Consider the following 18,082-nt stretch of genomic DNA (forward strand, 5'->3'; position numbering starts at 1 on the left):
GTTTTCTCTCTGAATGCTTTAATATAAGTACCAGGTAAAATTAAGTGTTGCTAGTAGATGGACCTTGACTTTTTTTTATTTTGAAAAAGTTTTTCTTCGGCTAAGGATAAAACTTTATCTCCTTTTTCAAAACCACAGAGAAGACCACTTACTGATCTAATTCCTATTTTTCTTTATCTGCCCCTTCAGCATCATTAAAGGTACTTTACTGCATCATGACAGGATAGACAAGATGTTTTTTCTTCTGCATGGCAGAACTATCAGGTTAAAGTTACAATTTTTGATTAAATAACTTTTCCTTTTTCTTTGTTCAGCTCCACGTCTTCAGCGAGGCACCTCGACTGACGTGGCTGATCCTCGGTGTTAAAGAAAAGATAATCTACTGTAAAGCAAAGCGTTTAGTTGTTTAGTTCACATACTGCAATGAGACTGAACAAAGCCCTATTATAATATTTTAAACCCAAACTAACACATTAAGATAATCCAAAACTGAGTTTTAAATGACTACTTATGTAAGGCATTCTTGTGTCACTAATCCTATTTTGCATACATCCATATTGTACATTTTAGAAAGCTAAACAGGGAGAATGTTACATAAGGCTGACTCATAATTTCTCACATTTACTCATCAATGTCTGACTGGAACAGAGGGATTGTGAATAAGAAAAAGCTCTAATCTGAGGTGAGGCAAAGTCAACCTTCATAAGCAGAAGTGAGTTTGGATACGGGTGACATGCATCAATTTAAAGTTGGCACTAGCAGTTGGCCAATACAAATAAAAATGATCCATTTGCTCTGTCCATTTGAATCCTTAAAGGAGTCAAGACCGACGATTCTTAGTTCAAAATGCAAAATGCTCACAGTGGTCAAACTTGAACTTGATTGTTGTGCATTACATATGCATTGTCTGTACAAAAGGCAGACGCAAGCTTATGAGACTTTTAGTGATAACGCTGAAAGGATCTGTTTCGATGCATTTTTGGCACAAGGACAATCTTAGATTAAAGCATCTAAGGCTGGAACAGAAAAGGCATGATAGACTCATCAAACCAGAACTGAATTATTCAGCACTTACAGTGGGCGGAATGGATACGACCACAAAGAGGGACCTGTGCATACAAGTAAGAACATCCACCGTTCAAAAGGTTTGATTCCGTCTAATTTTCGCAGATGCTCGTGTTGCACCTGCAGTTTCCCAAAATTCTTCTGACGTCAGGACTATGAGGATTGTTTTGGTTTCAATTTGACCAGTGGACGAAGATGAAGCCTAAAACATGCTGATCATCAGTGGGTCTTGAATTTGGGTGGAAAGTGCCCAACTCTTAATTAGTATGATGCATTTTTTTTTTTTAAGATTTCCTCATTTTCTTCTCTGAAGAAAAAAAAACTGTTTTCAAAAATGTTTTTTCCATTTCAAAATTTCCAGATTTAAATTTTACAGGGTTTTTTTTAATGCCTTTGAAAACTCTGAATATTTGAGTATGAAATATTTAGAAAATCTAAAATCAGACATCTTTAATAAATCTTGAATATCTTGTGCAAAACACATTCAGTCACTGTTTGTGATGCATGAGCTTTCATTTTGTAAGTTTCAAAATAAACAGCTGAAAGACCCAAGAAGCTATGAACTGGCTGTTGTTTTTGTATCAGTGTGTGAAATACTGATTTCAATCTTTAAATAATAAAATCCGAAAACTCAATTTATCTCATGCTTCCATGAAATAAATGGAATAATAAGAAACTCCTCATACATAACATTACCTTTTCAGACTAAAAGACTTTTAGAAACCCAGTGATTTACAAAATGTACTTTCCCTCTAGCATAATTCATCATGATCATCATCATTGTCATTATCAAACTTTATTAACAGGCTTAGGTTCACAGTTACACAAATAAAAGTAACACTAAGTACGAAACCATAATTAAAAACTTGACTATTATTACAGAAACTGCATAATAATGAAATGGTAAGTGATATTAATCAAAATTCGACTTTGTCTTTATTTGAAATTAGAGTTGATATCTCTGGGACTGTCCTTTCTTTAAGCTCTTTCTTTCATTTTTTTTTTAAATCTAGCTAGGATCAGCTTTCTGTTATTTCACTGAATAAAAAATAACAGAAAGAAACCATCCATCGTCCCAGGACAGATTTTCTGACTACAAAACTTCAAGGTGTCCTCTCCACCCCATTACTCCCTCCTCACTCTGGAATGACTAAGTGGATCTTCGAGCGAAAGTGACATTTTATTAGCAGGTGAATCCGATAGGTGTTCGTCGAAATGAACTGACTAAACAATTTGTTACAGTGCAACACTTACATTGACAGAAAGTTAAATGAGGATGTCTCAAAATGAGCAATGTGAAATCTGAATTTGACCTGTTTGTTTTTCTGTGTGGTTCACTGAAAAACTTTTCTTTTCAACATACGCTCACTGGCCACTTTATTGGGAACGTCATATCAGTACCAGGTTGGACTGACTTTGTACTCAGAACAGCCTGAATTCTCCTTAGAATAGATTAAGCAAAGTTACAGAAACACTCCCAAGAGATGTTGGTCAATATTGACAAGGTAACATTCGCAGGAATACAGGGAACTCATCGTCATGATCAACAAACCAGTTTGAGATGATCGGAGCTTCTTGATATGGTGACTGTGTATTGCTGGTAGTTGACATTAGAAGGTGGCTGTGTGCAGTTATAAATGGACTGGCACGATCCACAACAACAATCAGGGAAGCTGGGCCACTGGAATGATCCTCAATTGCTTCTAAAGGACCCAAAGTGTAAACCAGTGGAATGATACAAGATGAATCCACACTTTCATGTTGAATCTAACCCTAGCATCTGAGTGTTGAAGTTGAATGAGTGAAGTTGAGTTTTTGGACCAGCAGCATCTATTATTAGCCGATTCTGTTGAGCCTTTGTTTCCTGTTCCTAACTGACAGAAGAGCCACCCGATGTGATCTTCTGCAGCCCATCTGCTTCGAGGTTAATGTTTAGAGTTGTTACCCTGCATACCTTGTTTTAATTATTGTTGCTTCGTCTCAAAGCCGTCTGGCCATTCTTGCTGGATATTTTCTCTTTCTCAAGCCGCTCTCTGTAAACCTGAGATCTCACTATCCTCTTTTTTTATCTCCTTTCTCCACTATTCTGATTCTTGGCTTCATTTTCAGCAAGTTGTCTTCATCACGTCAGCGTGTCTGACCGCACCGACTTCCTGGTACGAGATTGGCCAAACTTGGCATTAGTGTTATCAAGCAATTGAACAAGTGGCTGGTGAGCATACAAACACACTGAACTTAAAAAAAAAAGGCATTCTCAGTAAGTAATACAAAAAAAAAAGTAGGACTGGACTATTGGAGACTACTCAGTGGGAGTCTCCTGTTATCACTATTTCTAAGACAACATTGTTCCGATTCTGTGGGACGCTCAGCTGTTACTTGTCTCTATTGACTCTTCTCGTCAGTGTTGAGTCAGGGGATGAATACGGTGTCAGCCTCTCCTCTGCAGCTGCGTGAGGCACTGTAAAAGGAGAAAAGTGCAGTCTTTGCCAAAGGATTACTTTGGCAAAGACTGGTGCCCCAGACATTGGTGCAGTGATGATCTTACACAGAGGAGAGCTGGGTCATGTTGTGAGTGCTTCAGGTCATCAGACGATGACACTGTACTCTGCTGTCACAACGGTATAGTCATTCTGCTCTTATTTTCATCGCAAAAACCTGCATTTGCACACACTGCCGTCTACGGAGGCTGATCTCACTGCACGGCTCTCGTCACTTGCATGGCGGATCTGCCGAGCCACTGTGTTGTTTATTCAGGTGTGTCAAAGACCCGCTGTGACATCACCACATTCACATAAGTGTGAATTAAAACCATCCTTGGGAGGGCCGTATTCAGCCGGGGGTCCGTTGAAAATGTACTTGGGCCAGCTGATGAGTGCAGGCAGGTGCAATCGAGTGGCCTTCGTTAGAAATGAGCTGAAAGGTGAAAAGGCATAGCTGTTTTTCCCTTTTTTTTTTTTTTCTGAATCATCCACTCAAGCATTCTTCGTGTGCGTAAAACTCACCACGTGTGGGAGGAAACAACAAGCCCTTTCCAAGCCCACATGAATTGACCATAAATAGCCTCGTGCTTACGTAAAAATCAATCCATGCATTTTCGGAGGAGTTAGATGGACGAATTAAGAATGGGAAGCTGATAGAGGAAGCACATTATCTGCAGCAGGAGTGCAGAGGCACCACTCGTTATCTGTTATTAATGAAAGATCATTTCATTAGCCGTATACCACATTCAAGAGGATGACAAACAGGCCCCGGGGGAAACAAACAAGGACTCCGCACACTGAAAGCAGCACCTGATATTTTCTTTAAAATTAAAGCCCGGAAGGGAAGGGGGAGTGGAGGGGGTATCTCCACCTATAGCCTGCATCACGTGGGGCAGCCTGGCATTGACCAGTCATCAGTTCAGTAAAAGGGAAGTAGGAGAAGGGGGGTGGGGTTGTCAGTGCTGTCAATATGCAGAGATGAGCATGTGCCGGTTTAAACTGCATTAAAGCCTAAAGCCAAGACCCATGCTTACCCCCCATAACACGGGGCAAGCAGCACAGGCTGAGATAAGACAACAAATATGCTTAGCCTGGCATCATGGACCGCACATGCATGCCGATTGTGTGATGCTCCCAAAATGCCCTATCCAGACAGGCTGATTGCAGCCAAAAATAAATAAATAAATGAAAAAAATCCGCAAATAAGTGAAATCTCCTCACGTCGATATAATATTAAATACCCTCAATAGCCCACTACTTGAATCCACGTCAGCGCTATAAGAGCTACAGGCGTCTTTATAATAATGTGACCAGGCATAGCAGCCGTTCACAGACGCTGATATGCCACATTAATTTTCAATTTGCAGCGCCACGATTCACTGTTACAGTCAATATTCGACATCCAGCGTTGGAAGCATATGCGCTAATTGTCCTGGCTGTTCTGACATCCCAGCGGGCGTTAGAGCATTTTTACCATCGCTAAAAAAAAACAATAAATATTTCTGCAATATAATAAATGAACACAAAATAAATGCTAAAATAATAATAATAAATAATAATCATCGTAAATGCCGTGTTCACCCTACCTGTGCCTTGAGACAAATCGATGCCCGGTTCCGTGAGTATGTTCGGGTCACTTTGAGATCTGCCTCGCTGCAGACAGCCGTCTAGTCCATCTGATGTAGCCATGTAGAAGAAGACAGCGCAGGAATCCTGAATAAAATATTGAAAAACCCGAGCGGAGGCAAGCGAGGTCAGGAGGAAAACCAGCAAGCGGAGCAGAGCAGAGGAGAGGAGGGGAGATTTAATTCGCTCTGACAACAGCCGCTTTGAGCATCTACCAGGGAGCCATGGCTGGGCTGAAATTCACCGCGCGTGGATGTGTGTGCGTGCAATGCGCGAGCGCGTGTGTCTGGGCCGTGTGTGACGATGTGTAGATGTGAAAGGGGGTCGAGGAGGGGGGGATGTGCCCCCGGTGGTACCAACGGGGTGATGATGATGCCCATCCCTGTCCAGTGACACAATCAAATATTCAGCACCAGGACGATGCAAATTCTGTATTGAATGGTTTATGGTGGCTTAGAACAGCATACAGTAGCCAGAATATGATGCATACGTTCAGGGTCCATAGCTTTAGGTAGCTGAAAGCTAATGTCACTTTAGATTCAGTTGCAATGTAATGTAGATTTAAATAATAACATGTGTAATTTCATAAAAAAAAAAAAAAATCTGTACATAAATAAACATGGTTCAGAATAATATACCCTGCTGCAGATATTAGTGAAAAATTAGAACTCCCCCACCCCTTGTTTTTTTTTTTTTTAAATATTATTAATGATAATTTGTGTCTGTATTTATATTTATTCAATCTTTCTGAATTACTGGTATTCTAATAAAAGCTGGTCTTTTTTTTGTTTGTTTGTTTGTTTGTTTTTACAAATATGCTTACCGAAAAATTTGCAACGTAATTTAATAATGAGCCGTCCGAACAAATTAATAGTTCTGCAAAAGTTAAAACACAGATTTCCATCAGGCATTTTAATCCACCTGGTCTCTTAAATGAAATATTTTTTGCTTAAAACAAAGCATACCTAAGTCACTGACTCACATTCTGAGTCCCGTGATCAGAATGGAAAGAGGCTATTGGCTGGTTTCATGCGTGACGTTAGAAGGCGGAAGTAAATCACCTACCCAGTAGCAATATGGCAGCTCCCAGGTGCAGTCGCTGCGCTTGCTTACTTCTCGTATTTATTTATTCATTATACGTGGTGGTAATAAGTGAAGAACCTACACCGGGTAATGAACAGCATGCCAGTGTGGTTGAAAATCCACAAACAGCGGCGGAAACAGAGAAGCAACCGACAGAGGAGAGGCGGTGGGAAGCAACCCAGGTTGACGAAACAGTTCCTGATGATGCTGCTGCGAACAAACAGGACTTACCTGTACCCGATTCGGTTCTGACATCAACACCGCCGCTCAAAGACGAGTTTCAGGAGGAGCTGGTCATCAGACCGCTGCACTCGGGAGATATTTATGCTAGCTTCCAGTTTCGCACCGTGTGGGAGACTGACTTCACCAGAGGAAGCAAAGGTAAGCCGTCTTGACAGCGGGCAGTAAACATGCGTGGAAGATAATATCAGAGTCGATCAGATTCTAAGTCTGTGCAGATTTTTGTTTGTTTGTTTGTTTTAAGATCAGTGAAAGAAGAGGCAACCTTCCAGTATAGTAACAAAGCCCACTTCAGATTTCTTACCGATCACACATTTCTTGTAAAAGGACAACTTGAACAGCCACCTACACTGCAAAGAAAATCTTATCAGTCAAACCTTATTCACATTACATTTTGATCATTTTCCTTCCACCTCTCAATCATGCTCTACTTTGTGACAGTGTGTTACTAAAAATCCAAATAAACTGAGGTGTAGTTTATCATGACAAAATGTGAAAAGGTTTAAGGAATATGAACACTTTTGCCATATAGGTGCCATATATTGAAATACATGTCATGTAAAGTTTGATGAATGATGTAAACAGAACTGCACAAAAAAATATTCCCTCTGGTTTGGTTTGCACTGATTTCCCATCTCAACACTAGCGTTCAGTTTCAGGCTATTAAAAGTTTACCTTTACAAGACAGTATAGCTGTGAATTTTATGTATTGGAAATAATAGAAAAAGATCACAAAATGTTAGCTAAAGAGAAGATGAACGTCTGTTCATTATAATGTGGACATTAAAGAGAGACTTTTAAACCTTTAAAAATGCAAGTGCAAAAAATAAATTCCTCATATGCATTTTTTTCCTCATATAAATAACATCCTTAACACTAAATACATGGTTCCATTTCTCAGTGTCCCACTACAGGCTGTTCCCCAAATCTCTGGGTCAGGTCATCTCCAAGTTCTCAGTGCGAGAGCTGCACATCTCCTTCACACAGGGCTACTGGAGGACCATGCAGTGGGGGCAGCCCTACCTCCCATCCCCTCCAGGAGCTGAACTCTGGGTCTGGTTTCAGGACACTGTGACAGAGTGAGTGCTGCCATCTGGTGGCTACGAAGTGTTACAGCTTGTTTAACAGGGATATCCCTATTTGTGGAATAAGATTTTTTTTTTTTAAATGCTGAAAACAAGCAGTTGTTTTTAGTATGTACATATCTGATCAGCTAAGACGGCTTGTCATATATTTGACGTTAATATTAATGTATTGCTATGCATCGGTTTGCTGCTTCCGCGTGTCTGCCGGTCCCGTCAACATTTGTCTGCCTTCTCTCTCCCTTTTTAGTGTGGATGCCACGTGGAAGGAGCTGACAAACGTTTTGTCAGGCATCTTCTGTGCTTCACTGAACTTCATTGACTCCACCAACACTGTTGAGCCCAGCGCCTCCTTCAAACCCCTGGGAATTGCCAACGGTACAGCAAAGCATTCTCAGCCTTTATTTTTGCATTCTACACATTTCTCCTATGATACATTATGTTGAATTAAACCCGGGATTGCAAAAGACATCTTACTGTTATGCAGTGCCAGCTCCTCCTTAGAAAGATGCAAAAATCCAGGAAACAAATATACAGCATGTTAGGGTGGCTTTCATTACAAAATCAGCAATTTCCATTAGCAGATTGTAAAATATTTCAATAAAAAAAAAAAAGAACACTGAAAACGTTTGGGTTTTGAGTTTTAGTGTTCATAAAAAACTATTCAGGTTCTTTAGAGTTCTTCTTGCCAATCAGCAGTCAAGGAAGAAATGGTGTATTTCAAGTACTTCTCCAGTGATTGGTGCAGTCCGTCTGTTTCTCATATATCATATCATATATCATATCATTGTGTGTCGGAGAAATATATTTAACTCACTTATTTTATTTTAATAGACTATAAATAAGCTTCTTTTGGCCTTGTTTTCTCTTATTGAGCTACAATCAGTCATCAGCACAGTTTAGAATATGTATTGTTTTAATATGAAATAAATGTGTCCATGTTATTTTACATGGTCCATTTTTTTTTTATAGTTTTCATGCAGGTCATTTTTGTCTTGGTTTTCTAAAAAAGATCTGACTCATTAAAGAAATCCTGGAGAATGTACACATCAATCAAATTCGCTGCTTAAAATTCTGTTTATGTTGAAATTCCAGGTACAGACCACCGCTTCCTTCGCTACGCCACCCTCCCGCGAGAAATCGTCTGCACTGAAAACTTGACTCCTTGGAAAAAGCTGTTGCCGTGTGGATCCAAGGTGAATCCCTCTTTTTTTTTTTTTTGCCAGTGTCCGTCTCGACAGTCTAAGTGCCGATTTGGTTATTCAACTGACTTTTTTTCCCCGCCCCCCTCCGTGTGGCACCTGTATGTTTTCAGGCTGGTCTGGCTGTGCTGTTGAAGTCGGAGAAACTCTTCCACAGCAGTTTCCATTCCCAGGCTGTGCACATACGGCCGGTGTGTCAGGACGAGCCGTGCAAAACCACGTCCTTGGAGCTGAGGCAGACGCTGAATGTGGTGTTTGACCTTCACGCCTCTGGACAGGGCAAACGAGGTCTGAAGAAGACAGCTCTTCCTGCGATCGTCCACGACTTAACTATGTATCTCTTTCATCTTTGCTGATGTATTCACTTCTCTCTTCAGAGTGGTCTTTGTTTAAGATGTTCTCTCGGACCCTCACCGAAGCCTGCCCGCTGGCCTCCTCCAGTAAAATATACATCGACGTCACAGACAACCCTGAGGTTGCGTTCTGTTCTTCCACTTTAAATATCTGTGTTTTGTTTTTTTTTGTAACAATGCAACCATCTGAGATAAACCTAATTAAATTGTCGAAGTGGTCTCACACGCACCTGACAGAAGGGGAACATTTGTTTTTTGTTTTTTTGTTTGTTTTGTTTTTTTCTTTTTAGTTCAAATTTATATGAAAACCAGATGGTTTCGTTTCTCCAGGAGGACCAGTTCGAGCTCAGTCCAGCTACTCATCTGCTGAGCCAGGCGGTGGTGCTGGGGGACAGACGGACCTTTTCCGTCTACGACCTGACCCAACAAGTCACCTTTGGGACTGTGCGCTCCCTTAATGTGCTGATTCGTTGGAAATCCACAGAGGGTGAGTGACAAAAGTGATGGCTAAAGCAGCTTTGCTGGATTGGCTGAACATTGCTGCTGACAATTGATGACACAAGAAGAAGAAGAAGAAGAAGAGGGTGAATTTGTTTTACCTGGAACAGAGTTTTTGGTTTGCCATTCTTCCTGACATTGTTCGGTCATTTTTGGATTGGAAGTGAAACCCATCAGAAACTATTTTTGAGCAGTTACGTTAAATAAAATTCTACATTTTTCCACCCTATTCCAACAGGTGTACACTTGACATTGCCTAAGTAAAAGCGGGTTTCTTTCAGTTAAGATTTTTAGCATGTTTCTCTGTTTCAAATCATTACCATCTTTCTTCGTGCAGGCGACATGCTTCGGCCCTTGCTGCACGCCGAGCGTTACGTTGCCGGGTATGGGCTGCAGACTGGAGAGATCCACACCTTGATGTACAACAACCATCCCTTCAGATCTTTTCCTGTGCTGCTGCTGGACTCTGTGCCCTGGTATCTGCGTCTCTACGTTCACACGCTGACCGTCACCAGCAAGGGAAAGGACAACAAGCCAAGTGAGTGCTAGAAATTAAGATGTCAAAATGACAATTGTCAGCCAAAATCAACCTTGGAAGGTCACATTCTTTTACCTTGAAAAGAAAATGTTGAAGATGGCGTGACATCGATGAATCCATAAATATTAAAATCTATCAGGAACTGAACTGATATTTAAATCGAGAAACTTTGAGGGAAAAATATGCAGCAATGTTTTGCAACATTTATCCTAAAGTGGCAGATTGGTCTACACATGTGGCCCCTAATAAAAGCATGTACAGATACACAAAGTTTGTATTTCTATCCTCCAGTCTTCAGAAGACTACTGAATATGCCATAGTACACTGGAGTCAAGTGACATATTTTTAACAGATTTTTTTGTTTGCTCAAATTTCTATATCATTTCTTCATTCAATTATTTAAAATATCTGTAACTGAATGTGATGTCAGACAAACAAACATTAACATCCTGTTTTCGTTGCTCCTTTTATTCCCCTTCTATTCCCAGGTTACATCCACTACCAGCCGTCCAAAGACCGAATGCGGCCCCACCTGCTGGAGATGCTGGTCCAGCTGCCTCCACACTCCGTCACCGAGGTTACCATGCAGTTCGAGAGGGCTCTGCTCAAATGGACCGAGTACACGCCTGATCCCAACCATGGATTCTACGTCGGGTATGAACACATTGCTTGTCGCATCTGTCATAAGTCTGTCCTCCAAGTAAGAAATGGGCGTATATGTCTGATGCCAACTTCCTTTCAAGGATTAAGATGTGTCTCTCATTCAATTGTAGGTCTTCGGTTGTCAGTGCTCTTGTGCCAAGTACTGTAGCCATGAACACAAACATCACTAAGGAGCAACCCCTGTTCAGCACTTTGTGAGTGGAGTTTTTTTTTTTGCTTGGCATGTTAAGAGACGTCCTCCTGGCTTTCTTGTTTTTTCTTTGGGTGTGAAATCGCAGTTTTTATTTGTCTTTCTAGTTTTCCGACCAAAGAAGAGTCTAGCTACTTCATACGCGTCTACACAGAGCCTCTGCTGGTGAACCTGCCCACTCCAGACTTCAGCATGCCTTACAATGTCATCTGTTTAACGTGCACCGTTGTGGCCGTGGGATACGGCTCCCTGTACAACCTGCTGACCCGAAGCTTCCAGGTAGAAGAACCCAACCCAGGACTGGCCAAGCGAATAGCCAACGTTATCCGCAGGATGAGGGGCGTGCCGCCTCTGTGAGGCAGCACCCGGGGATCCGTTAGGTTGCTACAAAAGTGGGTCCTGCACAGAATAGAGAAGAAACCCAAAAGCGTTAATGTTCAGGGTAGAACTGAGTCAAGCACTGGTATGAATGTACATTAAAAGGGCAACTTGAAGTTTGTTTTTTTCCTAATTTTTTTTAAGTAAATGGGAAATGTAATAGTTAACTATAAAAGTGTTTTTTTTTGTCTGAAACAAGAACATTTATATATTATATTGTCATATGGTTCCTGTTAATGCGCTTCTAAATTCCTTAAAAGCAATTTTTACTGTTGAACCTTTGGTGTGTTTCTGACCTGCTATTTGATATCTCCATGCCAGGAGAGATAAGATAAAATTACATGTTAAGTCACAGTAACTTTTGTCAGTGACATTTTTTTTCCATTTGTGTAACCCTCAGATTTGGTTTCTCTTCCAAACACCATTGAGAAGCTATTAAAAACAATCATTCTGTGGATTTTTTTTTTCTGTCCTTAGAAATAAGCTTCAAAAAGCAACACATCATGCCCTGATCTAAAAAATAAAAATAAAAACTCATGACCAGATGAGAAACGGTCAATGACATTATTTATACCACTGAGTTGCACGTTTTGATACTGTAATCTTAAAAGGCCTGTTTATGTTTAAAAACTCTTGAATGTTGCTGAATTTAAGTTTAAACACTATAAAGTTAAAAAAAATAAAATAAACTTTTGCACAGCGACATAAATGATGTAGTTATCGGAAATTTTTGACGACCTTTGTTGGTCTCAAGGTTGGCGCAACCATTTTTTTTTTTTTTTAGTAAAGTACACAGATGAGGCTTTCTTAATTTTGTGAGATCAACGATCGGCTCATGCTAGCATAAGAAACTGATCTCATTTGCATCCGCGAAGGTTTAAAAATCAGCCACTGCCCCCTTTTGATCTACCGTGAAAAAAGGCTGACTGAAAAATGTTTGACAAACTTTTCTTACTCTGGCATTTACCAAAAAACATCCATCAATCCATCCATCCCCCCCATGGATGTCTCTAGATAAATCAGACCAGATTTATTTTGTTTCAGGTTTGTTGGAATTACCAAAATTGTTTCTGTTTGCTAACCGGCAAAATAAAAAAGAAGAAAAAAAAGTTGAATATCTCTGGTTTCCAATTTCAACTGTACGTTTTTAAGCATAATATCATCCTTTGTGTAGTCTATTAAAACACATAAAGTAAAACAAAAAACAGAAGAACAATTTGACATCTTTATTCATAAAAATTGTATTAAAGAAGTGCAAGAGATGCAAACACGATGTGGGTCACGGCTGTCTGCACGCACGGACACATGATGCAGGACAGCACTTCTTCTGTGCAGTCACTGTCGTGACCACAGAAGTTATCACACCAGGGCGTGAACGGTTTATAGGGGCAGCTTCCTGGCTTCTCTGAAACACAAAGTGAAAATAAAAATAATTTGCAGCACATAGGGAGTAAATTAGACATTTTGGCAGTTTGTTTGTGTCTCACCTGGAACACATGGTGTGCAAATGTAACCACACCTGTTGAAGCAGCACCTTTGATTCACTGTACAATCGCTGTCACTGCTGCATTCTTCAACACAATACCTGGGGGTGGGCAGCCTACCCGAGCTGAGAGGAAGAAAGAAATTCAATTATTACAATAGAGTTTTAAAACATTTCAATCACCCAGCAATTATATTTCTGACATAACATTTCTCTCCTTCATTGCAGTCGTCGTCATTCACACACGGTTCTGCTGGAGCAAAACATTTTGAAGATTTCTGGGCAATGACCTGGTTTTAGACAAATAAAATGACAACATTTAACTACTGGCATGGATAAATAAACAGATATAAAAAAATTAAAAAAAAAAACTTTTTATGATACCACAGAAATGTAACAACAGCAAAGTCTTGATAAACATTTCCAGCTGTTTAACTGGTCAGCGTGCCCTCATGTCTTTACACAAGGGAGCAAACAGAACGCCACAAAACAAATAACAGATAATTTCAGGTCAGCTGTGGACTGTCGTATCTCCAGGATCGTGTGCACAACAGCCAGAGCAGAAACATCGATTAGTCACAAACTGGGATCGGATTCACAGAGAAGCTGCAATAATCAGTGGATAATAATAATAATAATAATAATAATAAATTGTACTTTTAATTTCTAACAAACGAGTGTAATTTCTATTTCCAAAAATGTGTAATTTCTTTAAAAAGCTACTTTTTCGGGTGTGCTTTTCAGGAATCGACATGGATTAAAAATGTGTCCTCAACAGTAAAAGCAAACTCAGGTTACTACCAAAGTACCGTATGTTTATCTTTAAGGAGAGTTTGATTAGACTTCAGAAACAACCCTGGAGCATGAAAAACTTAAGAGATGTATAATAGAACACATTGAGGACAATTACCTGCAAATAATGAGCAGAAAGCTACCAAAAACAGCAACAGTGATCTCAGTGAACATCTGGACCATCGCCAGTAAGATTTTATTGAATGTCAGATACATAGCTAAGTTAAAAACAATTCTCCAAAAATGTTGATTGGAGAGATCGCTGACTTGCACAAACAAGGAAAAAGTTTCCAGAAGAGAGCAATGGCAATAAATGTTCCCGGAGATACAGATAGTAGCACATTTGATGAGGTTTTTGTTTCACGTTAAAGGAACCTTGGCCTCACAAGGAGATGGGAAATTGACTGGAGATGGTGAACTCAGGTGTGATAAACCACAGTTATGCTTTAAAGACAATTTCACACAGGGTCATGTAGGTTTTTTTTTTTTTTCCACTATTACTTCCGCACTTACTTTAAAAACTACATTTTGTATTTACTTGTGAAATTATCAGGAGATCACCTGAGAAAAGTAATACTGTATGTGAGTAAGCACAGGCTTACATCAAGTTACATCAAGTTAAGATGTATGTCATAAATGTAGATGTGTACTTTGTCCAACACTAATGAATCAAATGGCTGAAATTCCCTCTTCAGTATGCAGTCAAATCCTGCAGAGTCCTTCCCCTCACTTATACTTGTCAAGAATCTTTTATCTGATTTGTTGGGGGTGTTCTTCTGTCTTCATGCTGTAAAGGTAGCCCAGGTTACTGATCAGCCAGACACCGGTGTCTTTATACTACAGTCACTTGAGAGAGAGTCACTGCGCTCTGGTGATCTCCATTCCACTCATTTTGATATTACAAGAACTCCTTGGTTTGACCTCTGTTGAATTAGATAACTCACTTTGAAGAGGTAAATATTAATGCAATCAGCTATTTTATGTTAAATATCTCTATTTCATTTTCATTATTTTGTGGAAAGCTGATTTCATTTTGACATTACATGTCTTTCTTTGGAAAAAAAAAAGATGATCATGATTGATACCTAAAAGCAATAAAAACAGTAAAACATGGAAGGGTGTAAATAAGTAAATCATTTTATAGGCACTGTATAAGTCAATGCAGAGGCTGTTCTGCTTCTGGAAAAAAAAAAGCACAGTCAAAGCAGAGTATACTTGGAAATGTAACTCAGCAGACACCAGGACCCAGTAGCCTCTGTGCCATCACATTTGTTTGATGGGATATTTGGTCATACAAAAGTAAAAGTGGACATTCCTGACTGCAACAAACATGGAGATGTACTATTTTATAAAAACTGCACTAGTTTTTGCGTTTGGTTTGTGTGTGCAGGGTAGCAAAGGCATTTCAAAGCCAGGTAAGCTTTATATTTTTCTATGTGAATTGAACGAATGTGCAAACAATGAACTTTTTTTCCATAGGCTAAGTTGTATCATTAATCAAAACTAACTGGCTACCTCAGAAATTGTGTGAATTTCTACGAGTCATTTATTAGAATCTTTTTTTTTTTCTTAACATGCATCTAAAACAAGGAACGTGCCCAAAAGTCTTCAATACCTTTGTCCCGGCAAAACCGTGTTTCCATGATGGATGTTGTCCCGGAGAAGAAAAATGTTGCTTGTATACAGAGGGATCTGTCTGTGCCCCTCCTATTTTGAGTAAGAGATACGGCCATAAATGTGTTTATATCTTATATTTGCATTGAACTTTTGTAGAAACCAGTCAAGTCCCAACACTTCATACTCTCTGGCTAATTTTTTAAAGCACTTTTCTTCTCTGGTTCTGCCTTTTTCCTCTCAGGTAATCCAGAGTGTCCAGACCCACAAGGGAAGACTGGTGTGTGTGCTGAACTTTGCTACAGCGACAAAGATTGCCTCTGCAGTGAATTATGTTGTTCCAATGGATGCGGGCACGAGTGCATATCTACAACCCCGGGTGAGATTCTGGGCATGGAGGCAAATTACCCTTCTTACACCGTGGACGTACTAAGCCACTAAACGTCTGTGTTGCAGATAAGCCAGGTATCTGCGGTTCTCCGTGGTATTTTGTCTGGTGTGGGGACAGATGCCAGCAAGATGCTGATTGCTCAGGACATCTGAAGTGCTGTCCCACCCTTTGGGGCCATGTTTGCCAAGAGCCGTACCTGTCACCCTGGCATTGAGCTGGACGGTTTCAATTGAATTCATTCTTTGAACAAATACACTAATAAATTTAGTGTTTGAGTTGTATGTTTTTTTTTTTTCCATCTCTTTGTTTTAAATGCTCGATTCTTAAATACAGGTACATTAGATAGTTCTGCTGTGCTAAATAACTGAATAATTATATCTACATGCATACACCATAATAAAAAAAATGGTGTGTCAGGACCATCTTCTACTACAATTTCTCCTACTGGAAGAAGTGTTGTCTAGAGCCTCAAGACCTTTGACCTTTTTGACCCTTTGAAAATGGATAACATCAGATTCTGTGTATGCTACGCAATAGTAATACTGTAAGTAGATTCTATTCTGCAAAGTGAAATTAAACAACCATATTTTTAATACTTTATTAACTGCTTGTGACCATATTTAACATGCACTGCTTGGATGACACTTATCGGACACACCTGTTCAATACATGTAGCAAATCACATAATATCAACTACAATAACAAATGAAATAATCAATAAAATGTAATACACACACACACACATATATATATATATATATATATATATACAGTGCTCACAATGAGAAGATTAAAGGTTAAATTAAACTGGATAAAAGTATAAAAATCATTAGGACATGTACAAAGTAGACAGTAGAACTAAAGTAAGAAGGAGCACACAAAGACAAGCTTCCAGTTGTTTATTTCATTACTGAATGCAAACAAGTTCAATAATGAATTGAACTTGTCAACAGTCAAGGATATTTAATGCATATCCATGGACTACTGTCTGATTAGATGAGGTCTTTGCAGAAATGACCACAGTAGGACGGGCAGCACTTTTGGTCACCTGAAGAATAACCATCACCTTTGTAGAAATTCCCCCACTCATGAGCTGTCCACAGTAACCTGGCTTCACTGGCACACCAGAAACATATACGGTTAGCTGCAAAACGGTCCAGTTACAATTAAGAGATGTTGCTGCGTTCCTCATATTTTACCTATGACTGGTGTCATGCACTCATACCCACAGCCATTGGAGCAGCATTTTAAACCACAACAGCAGTCGCTGTCTTCATTGCATAATTGCTGAAAATAGCCTGTCAGCAATTAGAAGATCACAAAATGAAGAGGGTCAGGTTACAAAAATGTTGCTGAGTGAATCAATTCAAACAAACAAAACAAAACAAACAAAGAAAAACATATAGTTTTTACAAATTTGGGGACATAAACTTACCGCTAATAAACATAGTGTAAGATTGCACAAATGCAGCAAATAATAAAATCAAGGCCCCTGTCTCATACCAGCGTGTCCCCACGATGCACACCAAGTGCACCGTCTGCACCTGTTTAGAGAATTATCTGAGTGCACAAAGGAAGGCTGAGCAGGTAGGACTGACCCTGGGTCCCTGTGCCTGCCCGCCTCTTGGACTTATTAACCAAATCTGGTTTTATTCTCTCCCAGCTCTCTCAGGTCTTCTGATAATACCCAAAGTAAGAAAACAAACCTAAACAAACCCACAGACCGTTAAGAAAACACAATTTTCTTAAAAAGGTCTTCTGAGACCAAGAATGACCAACAATTTAAAAGCAACATTCAGACTCATTTTCTTGGTTTGCCTTTTTGCTGATTTTTTATAAATCAAGCTAATTTATTCTGAAATTAACTTTATCTTAGATTTAATTAGTTTTTTTTTATCTTTAATTTAACCTATATTTATATTTTTTTAAAATTTGATTTAGTACATGTTTAGTTTGGTTTATTGTCATGATTTCTAAATAAAATAGTGAAGGAAAAAGGATCACTGAGATTTTAAAACTATTGTTCTCCTTATTCCTAGCTGTAGGAACATTTTCTTGAATTCCATAGCCTCTAGGTTGATTGAAAACAAAATACTTGTAAAACTAAAACATGTCATTTTATGCGATTATCAAGAGGATGAGAACCTTAATATGAGAAACAAAATGCCTCAATACTTTAATTTGGAAAAATAAAATTAATTGAGGTGCAATACAGTTTAAAACCTCTAGGTGGGGCTCTTTATTTAACAATGTCTACAGTCTGAACTGTAGTTTTATTGTCTTTCATTCATCAAACACGTTGAATAAATACAACTGATGAGAAATCCTTTAATGAAAACAAATTAAACTTGGATGCCAGTCAGGCTTACGCCTCTACTGACCAAGAATTTGGGACTTCAGAACA

At 39.3% G+C, this 18,082-nt stretch overlaps 2 protein-coding genes and 2 long non-coding RNA genes across 5 annotated transcripts in view; 1 reads left to right on the forward strand and 3 right to left on the reverse strand.

The window, feature by feature from the left end:
• Positions 1-5,493, reverse strand: part of LOC103138937 (phosphatase and actin regulator 3-like) — a 36,613-nt gene extending 31,120 nt beyond the window's left edge. The window contains exon 1 of one of the 2 annotated variants that reach the window (XM_016672176.1): positions 5,132-5,493. In XM_016672176.1, the coding sequence (XP_016527662.1) occupies positions 5,132-5,234 (103 nt within the window). In that variant the 5' untranslated portion in view covers positions 5,235-5,493. The remainder of the gene's footprint in view (positions 1-5,131) is intronic. The other variant, XM_007553348.2, reaches the window with a different exon arrangement.
• A 692-nt stretch (positions 5,494-6,185) lies between these two features.
• On the forward strand, positions 6,186-11,853 carry pigt (phosphatidylinositol glycan anchor biosynthesis, class T). Its single transcript, XM_007553349.1, has 11 exons — positions 6,186-6,635; positions 7,396-7,573; positions 7,827-7,954; positions 8,672-8,772; positions 8,892-9,066; positions 9,156-9,253; positions 9,462-9,618; positions 9,967-10,167; positions 10,656-10,821; positions 10,941-11,024; positions 11,128-11,853. Exons 1-11 carry the CDS (start codon positions 6,248-6,250, stop codon positions 11,375-11,377), a joined length of 1,926 nt encoding a protein of 641 aa, XP_007553411.1. The 5' UTR covers positions 6,186-6,247; the 3' UTR covers positions 11,378-11,853.
• Positions 11,854-12,609: 756 nt separating this feature from the next.
• Positions 12,610-13,179, reverse strand: LOC107836407 (uncharacterized). Its single transcript, XR_001662288.1, has 2 exons — positions 12,886-13,179; positions 12,610-12,803 (listed from the first exon to the last, which is right to left on the reverse strand). It is a non-coding gene; the product is annotated as an uncharacterized LOC107836407 (long non-coding RNA).
• Positions 13,180-16,561: 3,382 nt separating this feature from the next.
• LOC103138939 (uncharacterized) lies at positions 16,562-17,271 on the reverse strand. Its single transcript, XR_476347.2, has 3 exons — positions 17,114-17,271; positions 16,878-16,976; positions 16,562-16,794 (listed from the first exon to the last, which is right to left on the reverse strand). It is a non-coding gene; the product is annotated as an uncharacterized LOC103138939 (long non-coding RNA).
• Positions 17,272-18,082: the final 811 nt, after the last annotated feature.

This window comes from Poecilia formosa, unplaced genomic scaffold (assembly GCF_000485575.1).
Source record: "Poecilia formosa unplaced genomic scaffold, Poecilia_formosa-5.1.2 Scaffold56, whole genome shotgun sequence".
Lineage (NCBI taxonomy): Eukaryota > Metazoa > Chordata > Actinopteri > Cyprinodontiformes > Poeciliidae > Poecilia > Poecilia formosa.